We start from the raw sequence: 22,134 nt of genomic DNA on the forward strand, positions 1-22,134 counted from the left end.
GTAAAAAAGGAGCAGCACAGCCAGCCATGAAAGACTGCTGCTTGGCTAAGAGACAAATCTAACACTTCCTTAAGGTCTAAGTGCTTGAGAATTTCAAACACCTGGCACAGCCTTCCCTCAGGACTGCCTGCTGAGCTGTGCAGGAAGCTGAACAGTAATTGCACTTAGATTTGGAACAGTAACATTTCCCTCCATTTCCACTGTAGCACCTATCAGCACTTTATAAGCTGTGGGCAATCTCAATGTTTTCACTTTTATGGAATGAGGAGCCACCTGCAAATCAACTCCTTAAGAGCCAGGTTGAGAGCACACTAACAACTCCAATGGGAGGAACTTCTTCAGATATGCCCTTCAGCCATCTTACTAATACTTCTCATTCTTACCATCAGAAAAGTTAAATGAGGAAAAAATGTTAACACTTCTTCCATTTTTTTCCCCCTTAAAAAAAAAAAAGTCAGAGGCCAAGCTACAGTTATTAAAACCATAAGCTGCAAAATATGCAGTTTGACAACTGCATATGCCCTCTTACATGCAGGAAAGCACTTGGATTTTCCTCTTATGTATTCTGGCTCTAAGGAACCACATTGAGGAAATAAGTATTAACAAGCTATTAGGACCAAGTGCTTACAAAAAAACCCAAACCAAAATATAAAAATAAACTGCAAGAGAACACAACCAGTTAGATTTGAATGTCAGATTAATTTTATGACCAACTGTGCAAAAAATCTCGAGGGATCATTGCAGCTTGATTAATTGCCCCCCAGACTCTCCCCACAGACACACACTCAACAAAGGACAACAAAAAAAGCAAGTTTGCTGACACAGGCAGTCTAAAGGCAGCACTTCTGACACACTTCTGATGCATCCCATATGTCTGACATATTGCACAGGTGCAAGTAGTCTGTGTGTATGGAACAAATTTGAAACTCCTAAATATGTGGAGGTCACTGTTCATACAAATTACAGTAGCAAATTGTCCAAGCTTTCTAGATATCCTGAGGTACTTGGCAGCTTTATCATTTTACTAAATCCAGTGGCAAAGACAGAACTGATTTATGGCACTTGGATGAGGAGACAAAGATAACAACAGCTCCCGAATCAGTTTTGAGGGAGCTGGTAATTAAATAAAACACAGAAACTTCTCATGTGGGACCTGCTCTTTAAAACATTCCCCGCTCCTTTGGGGAAATGGAAGTGGAGATGGTGTGTACGGGTACCTTTATATGTACCCGAGTCCTCTTCATCTGAGAGACGTTGAAGCCAGAGGCCTTGCTGCAGCTCTCTCTCCCAAGGGTTATACTCCCCCTCTACAGCAGAGGGAACCACACATCCACATATAACACCAGACACGCGTGTACACACACAAGTGATGGAGAGAGGGAAAGAGAGAAAGAGAGAGGACAGAATCAGAAAGAGAGACTGTCTGGAAATCCAGCAACTCCCCGTAGTCCCGCTGTATTCAGTGTCTGACAGGAAAACTGCTTGAATGGAACAACATCCGTCCAAGAACACCACGGCTCAGCAGACTAAACACACAACATGCATGTTACCAGACTTAAAAAGAAGTCCTGATTTCCATAGATTTCAGTCATGGAGATACAGCTCCTACATTGAAGAAGTAGCCAAGTAGCCTGCTGAGCTCATCAACAACGCTGCCACTAAGGCTCAAAAAACTGGACCTCTGCTTGCAGTAGGCAGCCAAAGACCTTTACGAAAAAGCTCTTTGGAGTCTACTAGTCTCCACAAAATGGAAATGTGAGTATAAAGACAAAGACAAGATCAGCGAGAAATTTGGCATGGTGGTGAAACACTGGAAACATGTCTATTCTTAGCACAAACTTTGCATTTTGATGATTGACACAAACACAGGGGAACGAGTCTTTCCCTAAGATTTCCCACAGAAGTCTCTCAGAGCTAAAATGGGAAGCACCTGAACTCCCTGATTTCTCGAGGCCATCTTTTAACAAAGGAGAGCTACAAGCAGCTTCTTCTGGAATGCCCTGACTACAGTGACAGAGCACTACCCCTTAGGGAGGCACTGCAACCACAATGCTTCCAGTTCTTGTTGCCCAAGAACAAAGGGCACATTCAAATCCAATTCCAAATAATAATAAAAACCAACAATAAACCAATACAGCAGCACAAAGCTGTGAATTGCACATGTTGGCATGGTGTACGGGAAGCATATTGTGTTGGTACTAGTGCTCTAACTGCCCTGTGGGCAAAGTCCTTCTGTGTCCACAATGATCCACCCAAAGCTTTCCTTCACAATAACTCCCTTAAAAAATCAGAGCAATAAAGATGTGAAAGAAGAAGAGAAGTTATCCAGGCAAATCTTTCTCATTCTGCATGGCCAATACTCAACTCAGTTTTCCCTGCTGTCTAGCAGAAAGAAAGGACAAACCAGTCTAACCTTCACTCGACTCCTCATCTTCTTCCTCTTCGTATTCCTCCTCATCATAATCATCTTTGTCCTCAATCTCATGATTCTCCTCAGCCTCAATCTCTTCTTCACTCTTTCCCTTCAGGAGGGCGTGGATACGCACGGCCTCTTTCCACGGCACACCACCCAAGTCCGAAGGGGGTTGCTGAGGCAGCAGTAGTTCATCCTCTTCCTCCTCATCTTCCTCCTCCATCTCAGACTCTGAACTACTGTAAGGTTTTAGGAAAAAAAAATAAGGATTATATAGTTAATAATAAATAATAATATTTAAGATTACACAGCTAATGTTTCCTTGATCAGTCTCAGATCACTGACAAATTGTTTCAATACCCACCAGCCCAAAACATAACACTAATTTTCTGCTTTCAACATTTCATAGGCATTTTAGTGACAGCATCACGTGTGCACTGCAGTATGGTCCTTGTTCTGCTTCTTTCAAAGAATGCAAAGCAGCAGAAAAGTGCCTGTGAAGCCAAGTACAAATATTTGTGCAGCATTTATTGTTACAGTTCACGACAACTGAACACAGCAAAAAGAAACTACTTTCTTCATATCACATTGCTCTGGATAAACCAGTGCAAGAATTCTTAGCAGTATCAGAATGTAGAAGGTCACATCTTTTGATATGGCAGCTACTGCCAGCTATGATAACTAAGATGATTTTGGCACTTGATGTTGTGAACCAGAGGAGGCTTTGGGAGTAGAAAGAACACACAACACAACTATCAGGACAAAGGATACAGCATGTGAACCAAGGGGAGCCGGAGAAAAAAAATACAAAATTACTCACTCTTCTACATCACAGACAGAAATATGTATCCAATTAAGTACACAGTGTACATAGTGGCAAGAAACTGTAGGAAGCAGTGCAAAGATAATTACAATAATGAGCTTATTATTCTCACAGCAAAGTCTAAACTATACAAAGCAGTAAAACGTTACTGCCTTTTAGAAGCCATTTCTGTTTAATTGTAACAGTTCCTCAGCATAAACTGCGGGGGCAAGAAATGTAACCACTTATACAAAGGCATTTAATCTGGCTCACTCTTACATGCTGGACTACCTAGAGGAACTGGGAAGAAAGGTGGTTGTGCTTGTCACCGGAAAATGAATGAGAACTACAGCACACTCAGAGACCTCATATGCAGGGTGAAAAGGTGCTCTACCTTTGCTTTTCCTTAAGAGATCATTGTCATAACAGAACTGCATTTATTAGAGCAAAAGTTGGATGCTTCCCCTATAAATCTTAGAAGGCCCAATTCATCTGACTGAAGGAGAAAACTGTGAATAGTTAAAAGTTTGGGCAAATAAACTGAGAACAGTATTTCTGCTTCCTTATGCCCATTATCACTGGTTAACAGCTTTGGCAGAGCCCATTCCCATACAGACAATGAAAGAGAAAACCAACAAGTTGAAAATAATGAAGCTCACACCTCATGTAAGTCTATAAAATATAACTTGTGCAGTGGTAGTATCATATTTACATAATTTTATTCATCTACTTGTCTGAAAGACTATTTTTGATAACAAACCTAATAAGGAAAACACTTCATTCATGCTCTGACTGTCACACACTTCTGTCCAGAGGCTCTTAAATTCTCCTCACTGTTCTGCATCCATATAGCACTATTTTGCTCAAGTTACAACCCATTTTTTCACAGCATGAACCGAATACTTATTTTTAACATGCTGCCTGATTTTCACATGTGAAATACAAACACTGGTGCAAGTCATGGAATCGCTGCATATTCCAGGAGACCGAAGCATATTCCGAAGGTTTTACGCAGATATTGTCACAAGAGATAAAAAGTGATGTTCCCCTCCTCCCTGATTAACCTTCCCAGCCTTTGGTATGGAAATAAACCTGACAGGTGCCACATGCTGGAGTTTTCATGTGCTGTCAATAAGGTTTACTGCTGCTCAAATTGTTGCCATGACTGCTGAACGGGACGAGCTGCTGCTCTTCAACCAGCGGCTTATCGCATGGAATATTGACGACATACATTCCTTATCGCATAGCTCACTTTACCTTCTTTGGCTTTTGTTTATAACTTGGTTTTTGTTTGACCTTTGAATACTGAGAAATGAGAAGCTGAAAGACAGCAGTGAGATGGCCTGCTAGAGTGGGCATTCCTTTCAGCATGGCAACCCTGTGCCATAGGAATTAATTCAACAGCTGAACTTTTTTTTTTTCTATAAAGCAAAATTCAAAGACCAAGGTAGGTTGCTTTATGGAATTTGTATAAGCAGTTGAATATCTCATTAGAAAGGTGTATGTACACAGACTTAGTGCTGAGGAGACTAACTGAAAACCCAAACTGTGGAAATGAACCTCTTTCCTTGCCATGCGGACCCACACGGCACAAGCTTTCCTAGGACACCGCTTTGAAAGGCCACAGAGTGTGATACCAAAACTGCAGATGACATACTGGGAGTTACTGCACGTTAAAGGCAATGAATAAGGCACATAAAGGGTTTCTCACACTTCATACCCTGACTACACAGTCAGGGTGTAATTGCTTAATTGATCTTTTTTCTTGTGGAAGCCTAAACAAGATCAACTCTCTTTTGAAAAAATATACTCTGAGTACTGTTTCCTGCAAACTTTCTCTCCAGTGTGGATGCTCCCAAGTGTGTGCGTGTGACGGGAAGCTGTGCAACCAAAATGTGAGGTCTCTGCCTGACTTAGATCTCACACCTCAGTGAACCCTGAGGCCCAGCCCCCTGCTCCATAAGACACAGAGAGGACAAAGAGTTCCCCATCCCCTCTGCCTGCTCCTAAGCCTGCGGCGCTGCACCATGACAGTGAAGATGATCAAATCAGGGATTGGTTGGCTTGTTGCAGGAGTCAAAAATATTTTTCTTTTGTTGCTGAAAAAGTAGTCAGGCTTTTCCCCCTTTTTTTGCCTTCTTTCTGTGACATATCATGCAGTGGATATGGCTGAACAGAGGATACCCAAGAGCTACATTGCCTAGAAAATTCTCTCTCTCATGTTTGGCCCACACAGCCTTGTTAATGCTCTCAGGAAACTGCTTGCCATATTTAGATTTGGAACATAAATTTTTCCAGGTCATACTGACAGGGAATTTGATGTATTTTCTCTTTTCTCCCTATGACAGAGTGTGAGTTGCCCACTAAACACTGCTTTTCACATCCAGAACTATACAATACAGTCTATTATAGACAGAAATATCATTTTAATACAGGTTATGGGGATGAATGTAGGACAAAGGGAACTAAATGTAACACCCAAAGAGACAAAATCCAACTTGCTAACCTAATAGTATACTGCCCTCAGTCTCCATAATCCCACAAAACATCACTTGGAGATGACCAACAACTTCATGCCAAAATGCCAAAACCTCCTTTTTTTTTAAACTAACTCTTCTCCTTTGTAAGTCTTCTGCCATTTATTGAGCAGGTCTATTGTGTCCTGATTTACTGAAATCAATACAAAGAATAACAATAGTGAATAGCTCCATACCAGTAAATTTTGTTTTAGAGCTAGAAACATAAAGGACCAAAAACCCCTACTATCCTTAATGCTTATATTGTCACAGTTGATAAAATTCCTAGATCTGAGCAAGGAACTAAAGGAAGGACGAGTGAAGAAAATACAGCTGGCATCTCCTACAAATAGTCCAAGATTATTCAATTTTTCATACAGCTCTGTATCTGTAGGTAATGCATACACAGAATATGTTCATAGGATCTAAGCCTTAGGAAACCAATAACAGCATTGTCTGAGTTTATTTCAAGACTACTGGACAGACTCAGAGCTGAAAAGGTAAGGGTTGCTATTGCTATAAAGACAAGTAGATGATTTGAAACCCTGTTAAGAAATCAAGACTGCATAAGTGTGTGATCCACTAAAAAGTTCACAAACATCTCTTCGAGCATTTTCTCTCAATGATTCTTCCAACAACTGTTTCCTGTAGCTCTACCTGCACGTACATGGATCCTGGTGTTCTTACAAAGCATTTTGCAGATAAGGAGAAATTCATGAATGTACAACATATTTTTCAACAGCCATAACTATTCCTTCCAATTAATATCTCTCTGGCATTGCACCAGCATTCTGTCACAATTACATGTGTGTCAAGGTTGAATCTTGAAATCAAAAGCAGTTTTGAATTGTAATGTAAAACATTCAGAAGAGAAATTAACTTTGGAATCCCCTCCTACTTGAATTCGTGTTCTGTTTGCTAAGAAAAATTCATTTACATGACAATTAAAATAATAAAAATTAAAAAATCCGTTCCAACTTAGGACTTAATTTCATGGCATTACAGTCCTATAGGTATCTTCTAAGAATGGTCATAAGCTATTTAGAACAGAAAGTGCAAGATAAAAGTGAAGCTATTTAGAACAGAAAGTGCATCTGTGTATGTACGCAGAACTTCTTTAATAACTTTGGAAAGGGCAATCTGGTAAATAATATGTTAAGGAAAGCTAAAGGAAAAGCAGGCAAAAGCCAGTATAAAAAAAGCTCATGGGCAATGTGTGCTAACCTGCTGGGCACATCCTCTTCTGTTCCTTTGTCCAACACGCTGCTCAGGTTATGCTCTGCCAGTGTCTCTTCGGGAACCTCTTCCAGTTCTTCCTCCCGCTGCAGCGACAGCCGGTAGTTCTCCAGCTCAATCCGCTCCGGAGTGCCCCGCAGCCGCTTGGCAAGGCTGGGCTCCTCCAGCCCATTCACATTAGAACCTAAGGATAAGCCAGTGAATAAACAATAAATGCAACAGTCAGAACCGTAATTCTTTAAGAAAACCGAGCGACTGTGAGAAAAGGGGCACGAGGCAGAGGGAGGTAAATAAAGCGAGAGAATACCTTATGTCATTATCCTGTTCGCCACTACTGGCACAACCTGCTGGGAAGCCAGACTGCTAAAGGGAATCTTAAGTGGTTTAGGCTAATAGATGCTAAAAAAAATGTTAAATGTCCTAGTTGAGAGAGGAAACAGGGCCATTTTAGCTGCAAAAACTAGAGATGCAATGGAGTCTACGTAACAAGTACTGGGGAAGGCCTGGGCACAGACTGGATGTATTTTCTGAGAGACAGTAGGAATGCTATGGGGCAATCCTGCTGCATGTTAAAATTGTTACCAGTCAAGTCTACAGAGTTAGGGAGAAAGACAATATTGTTACTACTTAAAGATGAGCGAAGGAATGAAAAAGGCCCAGTTGGAGTATGTTTTATGGCTTTTTATAGCCTTGACTTAAGTTGCTTTTTAATCAGAATTTGTGATGAAATGAATCACAGGGAAAAATCTTGGGGAGATGTTTGCAAGCAAAAATCCCATAAATCCCAGAAAATTGCAAGGATATGTGACCCAGGTAGTTGGAGAAAATAATACAGGAGCTTCACTCACTGTGGCACTCAATGAAGTATATTCTAATATTTTAGCTCGAATAACATGCCACCGTTTACCCTTACCCAGCTTATACTATTTACAGAGCCCAACATTTCCATGCTTTTGTTTTGCTTTGCTAAACAAGCCAAGCCACTCTCTCACGAGATAAGCTCTTCAGCGTGCTGATCATCCCCTAGGTCTCTGCACCTGTCCCAGTTTGGATTAATCTTTCCAGAACCTGTGTGATTAGAACTGAGCACAGCTTTCCAGATGAGGCCTTATCAGCGTAACACACAACCTTGCCAGAAATCTCTCATCTGGTACATGCTGAGAACACACTTGCCTATTTATACGCCACATAATACTGGTGGCTTTTACTCACTGACTGGTGTTCAGATCTTTCTCCTTCTTTGCTTTCAGCTGATAAGAACTTTGTTGGTAGCCAGAATTCTCACCACTTTCTCAGTGCATGACCTGGTACTTTCTGCTATTACATTTCTGTTCAACATCACAGATGGCAACATTTTGCAGCTCTTAGTGAATGATGTGCCCATCCTCCTCTGCATTGGTGGGGGTTTGAAATTTCAGCAGATTTTTTCCTTTTTATTTTTTGGACAGAAACCTTAGTGACACTATCACAAAGATCAGTCCCCCAGTTACTTTCAGTGAAACTCCACAATCTGTAGGTGACATCCAATCCCATTATTTCCTTTTTCAATAAAACCTCTAATCTCTCATTTAAGCCAATTTCTTAGCCACTTGACACTTCATGTACTGGTCCCACATTTTATCCAGTTTAAATAATTTATTTCCGTGTGTCAGTATTCAGGTGTTTTACTGTAGCCCAGACTTTTCAAATGCACTACATTCCCCTCCTGGAGGTAGTCAGTTATGTTGTTGATAAAAGCTGCCAAGCCAAAGGCATAGCCTTTGTTGAATCCATGTCACATTTTATACCACTTACCTGCATGAAAACAAAGGGCTTCACTTGCAGAACTAGCAGTCTTTAGTTATTGCTCCAAAGAAGGTGTTTTATCTACTGTTTAAATTAACTTACATGTACTTGATTAAATCACCTTTTAACCTTTTTTGTTTGATGTTTTGTTTTCTTTATAATTTTTTATTTGCAGGTCATACTTCTGTCACCCAGTGGTCGCACAGTATTGCCCCAAATTAAGCAGGCAAGGTACATCATGATACCTTGATTTATTCACAAACTGTTACCACAAAGCTCACAATTTCATTGTACACTTCTTCCACTCTTCTGAGACTAAGACTATTTGGTCAAATTTTATTTTCAATCATTACAGTATGGTAATATTTAAACTTTTCTTCCTGCATCATCGGATTAGTCTTTCCCAATCTTGCTACACACCAACTCTTTTGCTCCCATGTCGAATGCCAACTGAAATGGAAGGCCATCTGATTGACTATACATTAAACTGCATTTTATGTCAGCTCCATCCTCACTGTGGACCCACTGCTGGTTTCCCTTGCCTTGCTTTTACTTACATGCTCAAGGAACAGAGCTCTTTGCTTTCCTTTCCTTTGCAAAGTCTAACCCAGCATGAGCTTTGGCAGCGTTTACTTTATCCTCACACATTTTAACCTCCAAAACAGTTTTTGTTTCCTTTCTTCACCCTTTGTAGTTTCTCACTTTATTCCTAACAGTCCTTTTTTCAGGGCAATTACTCTCTCAGTCATCTTAGTGTTCCACACAAAATTACACAGGCCTTGCCATGATTAGTGCCATCTACTTCCAATCCCTCTCCTGAAAGATAATATCTCATAAAAACAACTGCCAGGAGTGTTTTGCTCTCTTCCTTAGCATGATTTAACCCTTCTGTGATGTGGGCAAGTGGCTGCTGTGCCTTCAGCTGGAACTACATGGCTTCTTTACAGTATAAACCAGAGAAGCTTGCTCAGGTGGCAGGTGGGAACATTGCCTTGCATTTCCAGGGATACTGTGGTCTCTACCGTTTCCTGCTGCTAAGCCTTATGTTGTGTTAGTGTTTGCAAAGTTTAGTGGAACTGGACTGGCTTTTCAACTGGGATTCATGTTTCATTTAATTCTCTCTCTTGATCGTGATACCACCTCGGCCAAATCTATTTTTGCAATCTGTGTTACATTCCCCAACCCTGAGTTCACAGTAACAGGGGAACTGACCTGGAATATTGCTCTGCCACTTCTGGCTGACAGTAAAAGACCAAAAGACTTTGGTTAACACAAGAACACCAAAGTGAGGGAAAGTAAACAAGGAATATATTAAAATAATAATAAAATAGTTTTCCTACTACTTAGAACTCTTCATATACCCAGAGCTATCAGCTTGGCTCACCTACTTCAACAGAAGTATCTTTTCACAAGGTGTTTTTGACTTGTTCTCTTCTGATGCAAACCCTAACACAGCTGCAAAGTCCACAAGCAGAAAAAAAAAATGATGAAAAATAAAAAGAACAAGAACTTCTAATCCACCTGATGTTATTTTACTTCTTTTGTTTTCTATCAAAATATAAAACCATTCCCATATAATTAAATGAAATGGAATAGAGTATTTTTTTTAAAAAGGTTGTTTCACTGCTCCAGTATCTAGGGTGGGGAGAAAGACTAGCAGCAATCACTCTAAGGTAGAGGACGACTGAAAATCAAGTTGACATCCATTTATATGCATTTCATGAACACACATGATCTTTCAGGTATGTTTTTCAAAACACAAATAGCCCTTCTCATCACGAAGACCCAGTATAACTGGTACACAGGAAATCAAACAAATCCTATCACAGCACAAACTGTAAGTGGGAGTGACTCAATGCAACTGTGTTAAGAAACTGCAAAGATTAACCTAAATGTTAATGCAAAAGGATGTGGACAAGCCAAGATGTCCCGCGAGCTTGACAAGCACTCCATGCTTCAAAATCTCAAAGAAGTAGGAAGGACATTCCCAGCACCTTCTCTAATTAATTTATATATCCACACATTTGAGATGCAGGATTGGTCACATCCCTCTACTCCCCTTTGCACAGAAAACAGCTCCACGTCAGAGAACATGATACAGAAACTCAACTGATTACCAGCTTCAGCAAGGGATTTCTAGGAATTGTACTATATGGACCATTCAGTTCACTTCATCTATCAGTTCTGTTTCTAAAAGATGCCATCTGGGTAGCTGCAAAGCCACTGTCAAACTTGTCTGTTACCAAATATGAAACAAGAGAAATGCTACTGATAGCCAGCTTTGTGCACCGCAAAGCCATCAAATATCAGAAGGAAAAGCATTGCACTTCCCAAATCTATGTAAGGGATAAAAGTAAGAGTGAGGTACAGGTATCATTAACGTGTTTGGATGATGGACAATTTCCTCATAATATGCTACAAAGTGCACACCAATTCATTTGATGCTACAATAAGAAACTACAAATAGGAGCAAGGGAATCTGAAGCTCTCCTACCCTCATTTCTCATATATATATATAGGGTGGTAAATGGATGGGCAAAGCCTATTCCATTGCAGTTCTTGTAGACTCTAAAGCTTATCCTTAAAGTTCCTCTGGAGGGCAAAGGTGTGTCTCTCTCAAATCATTATGCTGGGCTCTCCAGACTGTTCTGTAGCTCACTGGCACAAGACAGCTCCATAGCCACTGCCTGATGTTCTACCTGGTCAGTGCCTCTGGGCCCACAGAGACAAAAGGCAGCAACCAGTCACAGCTGAGAGAAAAGGGAATGCTGAAGCTGCATTTGCTGGGAAAAGAAAGCTGTGTTACTATCCAGGGAGGGGAGCTACCTGAAAGCCAAGTGCAGCTTGGCTGCACTGATCAGCTAAAAACTGATCAGCTAAAAACCCATGAGCAACATCCAAAATAGGGCACATTTTAAGACCTGATTCTTTACTTTGGACAGTGGGCCATGAACATTACACAGATCATCTCAAGGGAACTGTTTTTTGTAACAGGACAGGCTGCTTAGCTGGTGCATGAAAGTTGCCAGAATCCTTTAGTTAACTCAGCCTTGACACAGCTTGCCTCCTGTAAAGATAAGTGTACGATCAGAGATAACATTCCTGCACAGACCCACTGCTTGCCTAACAGTGTGTCCTTTCCAGCAACTCTGGCAATTCCTGGAAGGCTTGAGAAGCTCCTCTTGAGAGAGGATCCCATCTCGATTCCCCCCCAGTACCACCCTGTTCTGTAAAATTGACACATTATTCCCATAAGCTCAATGAAATCTTGCCAAAGTTACTCCCTGACACAACACTTGCTGAAGATGCAGGAGAGAACCGGGAACCTGAGAACAATGAATTCTTCCCAAAGGGAAAATCCCTGTCTATTTTACTGAAGTTATTTTCATTAATCACGCAGTACCTCTAGACTTGCTTTTCTTAGCTTGCAATCTTAATATCCAAGTTACATGTCATCTCTTGTAAGTGTGGGTTCAGTATTTTGCACAGACTCAGCTATTGCCTTGGGGAGTTATGGAAATTCAAATAAAGGAGTCTACTTTGAAACACATGCAAAAGGGGGAAGGAATTAATACATTCTCAGGAAAAAGGTCATTCTGGATTTCTCAAATCTTGTGGTTTTGTGGTCAAGTGAAAGACTGCACCTGTTTGTTTTCACTTGTCTTTTCCAAACTCTTCAATTACTTCTACCTCTGCACAATTGTTTGAGAACATAACTGAGTCAGATAAAACAATTCCTACAGAGACAGCAGCACATTGTGTGTGACAAAGTACAGAAGAGGAAGAAGGGAACTTTTCCATTGGAGTTTAAAGGTGTTGCAGTGAGCTCTGACTCAGAAATGCTGGAAGTCCTCATATTCCATTGTCATTAATTTCTAAGAAATATCTTTTGGGGTAAGGTTTTTGAAGTGTGCTTGCAGCTCAGCAAACATTATCACTGAGATATAAAGGCAGCAGACAAGATCCAACAGCATTTTTAGGCTTCTCATTTTTCATCCGTGTTAAGGTCAAACTGAGTTCCATGTTTTTTCCTAGAAGTTTCACCCTCACTCACTTCAGTTCCATTAACTCCCTGTTTGTATTCCAACTCCACTTCTCATCCAAGGGCCTCAAAATGCTTTACAAGTGCTAGCACACTAAAACAAACCTATTTTGGAAGTAGGTAAGCACTGTAGGGGCATTGCACAAGTCCAGACACAGAGATTAAATACCAGCAAGGCAATCCCATAACAGACTAGTGGCATTGCCAGAAACAGGATCCAGAATGTACAGTGCCAACCCTTTCACTCTCAACTTTACTTGAAGTCAAGAAGAAACACTTTGGTGTAAGAAAATGCCCAGCACTGTGTGTACAAAAGGAAAGGAAATCTTGGTACTGAGGTCCGTGGTTAGATGCTGCACACATTGAAACAATAAGTCAATTAAGACATTCCATTTATATAAGTGCAACTGATTTCTTATGAAATCCTTTCCTTAATCCTCTCAAAAATTGCCATCTAGCCACTCTTAGCAATTTTTGTACTGCACAGTAACAGATACATAAAACACATACATGGCAACTCTAAACTGACCAGTGGAAGTGTGTTAAATGGAATGGATTCTTTAAGGGTTAGTAAGAAATTCTAAGTTTTAAATCTAGATTCATCCACCCTTTAGAATTTTAAAATTTAAATTTTCTCTTTGAAGACGTGTCTCCAGGAAAACACTGGAAAGAGCCCAGCAGATCTGGTGAATTCCTGTCACTGCTCGTTCACGCAGCCTCACATCACATAGTGCAGAACTGCACATATCCTGGCAGGATCCCCTGAATCTTGATAAGCACAATCTCAAAGACAAAAGGGGTACTATAAATACCTCCTCAAATAGAAACAAGAACCCATTTATTTGAACGCAAATACCAAACAGCATCTTGGGTTTGGCTGGGGTAGAGTTAATTTTCTGCCTAGTAGCTGGTACAGTGCTGTGTTTTGGGTTTAGTGTGATGATAACCTCGATAGCACACTGATGTTTTGCTGTTGCTAAGCAGTGCTTATCCTGAGCCAAGGACGTTGCAGTTCCCTAGGCTCTGCCAGAGAGCAGGTGCACAAGAGGCTGGGAGGGAGTGTGGCCAGGCCAGCTGACCCAAACTGGCCAAAGGGATATTCCATAACTATGGAACATCATGGCCAGCACGTGTAAAGTGGGGGGAGTTGGCCAGGAGGGACCGATAGCTGCTCAGGGACTAGCTGGGAATCAGTGGGTGGGCGGTGAGAAAATTGCATTGTGTATCAGTTGTTCTTTGGGTTTATTCCTCTCTCCTTCATTTTCATTACAGTTATCATTACTGTTGTTGTTATTACTATAATATTTTATTTTGTTTCAATTATTACACTGTTCTTATCTCAACCCACAAGCTTTACTTTCTTTCAGATTCTCCTGCGCACCAGGGCTGGTGGGGGGTGAGGGAGAGAGCAGCTGCATGATACTTAAATGCCAGCTGGGGTTAAACCATGACAAGTAGATATCAAATGTCAGTGTTATTTTGATATAATGCCTCAGCTTTCTCTCTAGGGTATTCCCAAGCCCTCAGAAAGCCTGAATTACTCAGCTGTAAAAAGAAGTCATCAAATCTCAAATTTTCTGATGTCTGTGTTTCCAGTTTGATTCATAACATGTTCTGCTAAATATAAAAGGCCTGAATTCAAAGAGGACAGTAGGGTAAGAAAAACAAAGTCTATTCATAAGCAAGATATCCAGTGTCCATGCACAGGATTCAAACTGAACTCAAACCTGACAATGACCCTGCTGGAATTCTTCTGCAATGTACACATACCAATCACAGCAGTGAGTAGTAACTCAGCTTTCTAGAAGATGCACTCTACTGAGTCAAAGCTCTTGGAGTTTGACATGGGAACTGTACAACTGCAAACTAGCTTATGCAGGGTGGACTTAATACAACTGTCCTTAAACTGACACTTCAAATCTAGGGAACTCAAGAGCAGACACAGAGCAGAACTGCAGCTCTCGAGCCTACCAGAAGAAAAAGAGTTTTGCCACTGAGCAACCAACATGGCTCGAGACTTCTACTGCTATGTCAGGCTCAGTCCTCAAACTCGCAATCCTTCCCAGCAAATCAGGGATCTGAACAGAGAAATGATTGATCTGTACAGACAGAAAGGTGCTTTATCAAAATATCCCCTGAAGCAGAAGTATCCAGCAGAGATTTACCAGTACTACTTCCAGTGCTGACCAAAAAATTTTATAGCATTACTTAATTCAACAGGACATGAAATAAAAATCAGTGAGATTCCTGTTGATATCTACTGGTCCCCTAAGCAATGAGGAACACAGAGGCCCCCAAGGGGGGCCTATACACCATTATAATGTGTATAGGAAGGGCTGATAGTTAAAATACTCAGGGGATTCTGAAATAGATACCCCATAAAAAAAACATATTAAGATATAAGTCCTCCTCCATACAACCCCCAGCTAGAATTAAGTTCTTCATTCTCAGATACTGTCAGTAAACGTGGAAACCTGCACTCTTCATAATTATGAAAGTGAATTGGACTGACTTTGAATGAAATTAAAAGCTCACATATTTGTCTCATGGGTGTTGCAGTGTTTTCCCCCCACTCCCCTCATTATTTTGATCAAAACAGATTTCTAGAATTCACAAAACAGACACTGACAAAACAGTTGCTTACTGCATCAGTAGGACAGAGCCTGGAAACAGCTGGCAATTGCATTGATCTGACCTTTCTCTGGTTTGAGTGGAAGCAACCAGAAGTGAATATAGTTAACCAGTTTAATATAAAGGTAATCTGTAATTTATACTTATGTCTTGAAAACAAATACAAATTCATCTGCAACTTCATAGTATAAAGTTAAGAAATAGTGTTTTCCATATGCAGGTGTGTGAAGAAGCAGCATTAAGTCATGAAAGTTAAGAGTTCAGTATATGGTTTAACGATACAGAAAAGTTGTCTTCATTACAGCAGAAGTATAGAATAATCCGGGAATATAGCTATTTCTGACTCCTGGAAAGCATCCAGTGTTGTCACTGGTGGGTGGAGAAAAGAATCAGGGGAAAGGAGGTATTAGGTCACCTAATCCAAGCCCCAGGGAACACTGCTTAAGCTCAGTGACTCCTTATTACATCTCCTTCGGCAGAAAATCTTAACATTTGTACAGATTTCACTTTTACTGCTGCTCAAACAGGTTTCCAGTATTAGAAATATAATATAAATTATGTAGGGATTTTAAGTCCATTAATTACTGGTGTGTTTATCGCTCAGGAGTATTGGTAAATCAGTAACCTATTACTGATCATTTCCCCTTTTACTGGTATCATCTAAGATGCTGGAGCTCTCTCTGGTATTTTGATCAGCTCTATCATATATTGCCTGGCCTCATTTCCATTCCCCGAAAGAAGCTGAGTGTGAGAAGGCTGAAGAGCGCTGAAGGACAATCTGGCTAAAGATAACATTACTTTGCAGGCATAAATTTTGTCCTGGAAGCTATTCAACATGTTACCTCAAAGAACCACACATATATTTTAAAATTCACCATGACCTTGGTTCATGAGCTTTCCCCTTCTTTTTTTGAGTGAAGTACTCTCTTTATTTTTGTTAAGTAACTTAGAAATTAATATTTAAGACTGATTGTCCAGTTATAATCCAAACAATAATCCCTTTTATGGTGTTACAAAGAAAGCCTCTATCATTTCTACTAGGTAAGACTTGGCTCAGTTTATTCACTGTGGCATCTTTTTCTTGCCACTTTTATGTAGTAGCCCTATGGAATGTCTCATCTCAGTGGGAGGGATCAGACAGGTGATTCCCACTGTGCAAGTAACACAGAGCTGAAACAAGGATTATTTCCACTTATAAGTAGCAGTGGAATCTTCACTGGCAAGTGCTTTAGGCACACGGCTCAAATCACGGAAGGCAAGGGCAGGGACTGGGAGGATGAAGAACCACCCACTGCAGGAGGTCAGGTTCCAGAACATTTAAGGAACCTCAAGGTGCATGAGTCCATGGGAATTCTGAGGGAACCGATGGAAGAAGCAGCTAAGCCACTTCCTGAGAAGTTGTGGCAGTCTGGTGAAAATCCCACTAACTGGAAAAAAAGGAAACATAATCCCCATTTTTATAAAAAATGGAACACGTGGGGAACTAGAGGCTGATAATTCTCCTCTCAGTGTCCAGTAAGATCATGGAGCAGATCCTCCTCGAAACGATGCTAAGGCACACGGAAAGTAAGAAGGTGATTGGTGACAGCCAGTATGGCTTCACTAAGGGGAAGTTGTGCCTGACAAGTCTGGGGGCCTCCTACAATGGGATTACGGAGTTGGTGGGTAAGGCAAGAGCAACTGATGTCACCTACCAGGGCTTGTGCAAAGCGTGTGACACTGTCCTGCATGACATCCTTGTCTCTAAACTGGCCAGACACGGATTTGACAGATGGACCAACTGGTGAATAAGTAAATGGCTGAAAGGTTGCACTCAGGAGTTGTGGCCAACAGCTCCGTGTCCAAGTGGAGAGCAGTGATGAGTGTTGTTCCTTGGGGGCTGCCGCTGCTTAACATCTTTGTCACCAACATGGTGACAAACCCTCAGCATGTTTGCCAACAACACCGAGCTGTGCAGAGCTGTTGGTGTTCCTACCCATGGCAAAGGGTTGAAACTGGATGAATTTTAAGGTCCCTTCCAACTCAAACTGTTCTACGACTCATTCTATGAATCTTTCAATGCAAATATTGCCTGCCTTTTAAAGAAACTGGTACTTACAGTTCCACCTTGGATCACGGATGATGTTTTGATCATTAAAGAACAACCAATCTGGATTTGAAAATTTTATAACATATAATAAAAACGTAGAATGTAATATTTTCAGTTTCCTGTTCGAACTGTGATCAGATTCAAAATACCACTTGTGAATAGCTGTCTTCTTTCAACTACTGAGTTAACAACCAGGGTCTCTTCTGTGGCAATGTACAACAGATTTCCATGATTACTAAATCTCAGAATATATTTAGATACCAACCACGTCCTTCCTTAATTTCTATCATTTGTGTCAAGATTATGAAGTGCTGAAAATGGAACAGGCTGAAATGCTGGGCTGGCAGTTGCAGGAAAATATACTGGGGAATACTTGGCCTAAGAAAAAGGCCCACATACTCCAAAAAGCTTCAACATCTGCTCTACATTTATCCCACATACTCTTCTGTAACAACTGAGTCTTCCAAGCAATCCAGAGCTTCATAGCTTTGTGGGAATTCTTCCTGAAACTAAGAAAATTCTTGTACAGATATATAGCTAATTATATTCAAAATCTCACACAGTTCCAGAATGAAAGCTTCCAAAAGACTCATTACTGATTAAAAATAATTTACACATCAGTTCTGATGTTTTAAATCACAGAGTTACCCAAGCCTGAAAGTATTTGAAACATCTCTTGGGTAAAAAATTCCTATTTTTAAACACTTCTGCCCGCAAGCCATCACATAAAACTTCTATAACAGCAGAAAGGACAGTTATGAAATTTTCCTAAAAAAGCAAGCACAGCCTTCTGGGATGACAGCAAACATAAGAAATGTCAGACTAAACATACATTTTTGAGAGAAGATGTAAGCAACTAAGCAGAGCACAGAAGTGCCATCTCATCCTTAAAGAGCATCTGCCCAGTTTTGTTTGGAAAGCCTAAGCTAAACTCTACATCACCAGGATCAGCTCTGCAACCACTACTCCACCTTCTTCCATAAATACACTTCATAGAAGCAGGAGAATAGCTTTGACATTGACTCTGGATTATCTATTCCTTCCCCTGAGATTATTTCTATTTGTTTTGGTTTTGTGGCTTTTTGTTTTGTTAGTTTTGGCTGTTGGTTTTGTTTGGTTGGTTTGGTTTTTCCTTTTGTTTTGTTTGGTTGGTTTTCTCCCCTTACTTCTCCTTGCATTTTAAGATGCATTAGCAATTGCACACCTTAATATATTATGCTGCTGATCACAAGCAGGTGGTAAAACTAAAACTGCCTTGGTTTAATTTGGATAGAAGTGAACAGACATTTATTTGCTCATTTCATTATTTTAAAAGTACCTCACACTTTTTCATGACTGTTAAAGAGCATTAGAGGAAGAGATCTGTGTGAAGCAGCTACAATTCTGCCATACCAGATGAAGAGGGGTAATATGTCTGAAATATAAAACCACTTGTACACAGGAGGTGTTCTACACTACCCTACTGATGGGTGTTGGAAAGGAAACAGTCCATGGCAACATGCTTCTTGGAAAACCTGTTACCAAACTATATCTGATGAAGCAAGCTGTTTTGGGATGCATGGTGGAAAACACCTTAGTAGTCCCAAAATCTCATTTCTTATTATGAAGTTTTCGAATCCCTCTAAAAGTTAATTCGGTCCATCTTCAGTGTAAGTCATGGTTTTTGAGGAAACAAAATATCCACATTGCCAACAGACTCTTGTGCTTTTGTGAATGGCTCAGTATCTCAGAGTTTTAAAGTGACTGATACACTAATTAAATCTTGTTTTTAAAAACTCTATTTAATATATTACTCCTTCATAGTGAATTTCAGTCCTTCACTTTCAGTTCTGGAATAAATTGTTGGATATTAGCTGATGGTCACCTATGATTTTCTGTGGATAATTTTTTTGAGGATGTTAAGTGAGAACGTTAGCTGCAAAAAAAGTATGATACCTCTTTTTCTGTGTGATAAAGACATATTTCATCTATTCACTGAGCTCTACAAATTCCAAATTAATATTAGAGACCCTCAGAAGTGACAGATGCAATGAAAGGACAAATCCATGTAATTCAAGATCCCAGGATAGCATATTCAGAAAAATCCATGTGTTCTCTTTACAGAGCTACAGGCAAAGAAGCACATAAAGTCAGCAAGAACATGGCCCAGCCCAAATTATCTACCTTTCTTTCTCTTTTTCAGGTCATTTTATTTGCCAACAAAGGTTAAAAGGAGTGAAATTTGACATAGTGTTACTTGGGACTTTATTTACAGAATAAGGTTTCCTCTAGAGTAAATCATTTTAAGGTAAGTCTTGGAATGGGAGAGAGAAAGAACAGTGACAGTGAACGGGGAAGACTGTTAGAAAAAGGTTCAGGTTTGTTTCACAAACAAAATTAGGATGCCTTTACAAAAAGCAATTTTTGAGTGTCAGGGCCATGGAAGGAGTTTCCAAGGCAGCATCCCTCTCCTAACCAGTGGGGCAGGATACAGAGTGCAACTCTTTTCACAGACATTAGTAAGAGAACACCAGAAGCCAGGAGACTAGAGGAGAACCACGGCCACAGAAACAGAAGAAAATGAGCTGAGAAGTGTCTCCCCCATCACACATATACTTTGTTTCTCCATCTGAAAACAATGTTTCCTCTACTGGTACAGCAAGGAACTCTGATTTAAACTCGGATGGGGAAGAGTTCTGGAAATGCACCTCCCTTCATACTTTTTATTTTCCTCCTCTTCTTAATTCATGAAGCAAACATTTGATTTCTTAAGAGTGTATATGTAGCTGTTAACAGCTTTCCTGACACAGAAGACTGGAGGCTGTTCTAGCAGTGCATCACAAAATGACATTTCTAGTTCACACACCAGCACACAGAGTTTTGTGCTGAATGCTGAAGGCTCCTTCTCAGGACTGAAGGCCTATTTTAGCCTCAAAACTGGGACTGCTAGCTAATCACAGTAAAGGAAAATTAAAGGCAGTTTCAAAGGCGTAAAGCAATTACCTTCCTCCAAAGAAGGAAATTTTACATATAACAGAACCGGTTTGTGGTTGCAGTTTTGTGAACTACCATTTAAGTGTAACTGCTCCAGCCAAACATTGTTCATAATTAGACTCTCCAAAGTCATCTCCTATTACAAGCTTTTCATTGCCAAAGGTGCAGTACAAAGTATGAGAAGCATGCAAGACACAGAACGAGTCCCTAATGTAGACTAATCCAATGTATTTTTGAGAACAGGAAAACACAGCTCAAAACTATGATCCAGCTCTGTTTGTCATGGTGAGAACATCACACAATAGTCTCTTAATGGTCTTGAGGAATGGAGGTCACCTCCTCACGTACAGCTCTCCTGAGAAAAGACAACAGTCCAGCTAGAACGTGAGAGAGAGGATTTGGCTACGAGGCTCCGTATTTACTCATTTTCTGCCTTTCCGTCACACCAAAACATCCCACCATCGCAGCAGATGCTGTACCAAGAGGAGGAACCAACCCCTGACAAGAGCCTCACCTGTCACACTGTGTCTCCCTGTTCCTGAGTGCTGACTTGGGCTCACCCATGGCTGTCACTGCCTTGCTTACACAGTGTGACAAGGACCTCTGGCCTGCAGCAAGGCACACAAAACCACCTCCCAAATAAACCAAATTCTGCCAAGCTGCAGCACTGAGAGCACATCTATCCAAGGTCAGCTTTGCCAAAGCAGCAGGATACTTAGCACAGGGGTCCTTAGCAGGTTTTCTACAGCAACATGTCATGATGGCTGTGCAGTGTGTGCCCTGAACTCCGAGCAAACCACAACATAACAGCAAAATTAAAAAAAAAAACCAAACAATAAAACACATACAGAAAAAGCCTGAAGAGTAGCACTTTGCAGTGACAGACAGCACGTGCCATGGAGCTCCCCAGATGTCTTATATTTAAGCTTGCTAAATCTATTCATTCCACTTTCCCCCAACTCTGTATCCCCTGCAGCATCCCTCACCTGGAACCAGTGGAGGGAGAAGGGGGAGGACAAAGAAAAACTCAGAAACCTGAAGTTTGTTTGGAATTTATTCCCTTGAACATTTCACACAGTTGAACAAAAAATATCTCAATTTCACAGCAACAGGAAAACCACGTGTTACATAATTCAAAGAGAGACACACACACCCAAAACAAAAACAGGTTGAAAACAACTGCATAAATCAAAATCTTCAAAGGGACTTCAGTGGAGACATGAAGCCTTTCTGAGCACTAATTATCTCACTTGAACTTATCTGTCATCAAGCTTATTTTATGCACACTCCCTCCTTTTCTCTGAGGGAAACAATCTCAAATGGTCATTACTCAGATTACACTTTCCAAAAAAAGACATTTTAATTCTGCAATTAAAAAAAAAAAATCCAACTCCTTCACACCAACTTAGTACTATTTTTCTAAGACACAAAAACATTCAACGAATCTCTGAAAGTGCCCAGAAAAATTCATATCACCCTTCAGAATATACACATACAACAAATATTCCAGTGGCACAAGTCTACAGGTCTGAAAGCTAGAGAGAGAGAGAGAGAGGTGGAATTGGGAGCCCAGTTACTCCCAAGAAAGTGTGTTCTTAGCAGGATCCAGCCATGAGCACAAACTCAGCACACTGCTATTTTGTATAT

At 40.6% G+C, this 22,134-nt stretch overlaps 1 protein-coding gene across 6 annotated transcripts in view; it reads right to left on the minus strand.

Annotated features, from left to right (window-relative positions):
• MICAL3 (microtubule associated monooxygenase, calponin and LIM domain containing 3) overlaps positions 1-22,134 on the minus strand; it is a 168,015-nt gene that overhangs the window by 42,752 nt on the left and 103,129 nt on the right. For 4 of the 6 annotated variants that reach the window (XM_017804706.1, XM_017804703.1, XM_017804708.1 and 1 more), the window contains 3 exons: positions 6,956-7,151; positions 2,414-2,652; positions 1,218-1,307 (listed from right to left, as the gene is read on the minus strand). In XM_017804706.1, the coding sequence (XP_017660195.1) occupies positions 1,218-1,307; positions 2,414-2,652; positions 6,956-7,151 (525 nt within the window). The remainder of the gene's footprint in view (positions 1-1,217; positions 1,308-2,413; positions 2,653-6,955; positions 7,152-22,134) is intronic. The other 2 variants (XM_017804705.1, XM_017804707.1) reach the window with 1 other exon arrangement.

The sequence above is a fragment of the Lepidothrix coronata genome, unplaced genomic scaffold (genome assembly GCF_001604755.1).
Source record: "Lepidothrix coronata isolate B3197 unplaced genomic scaffold, Lepidothrix_coronata-1.0 Scaffold10, whole genome shotgun sequence".
Lineage (NCBI taxonomy): Eukaryota > Metazoa > Chordata > Aves > Passeriformes > Pipridae > Lepidothrix > Lepidothrix coronata.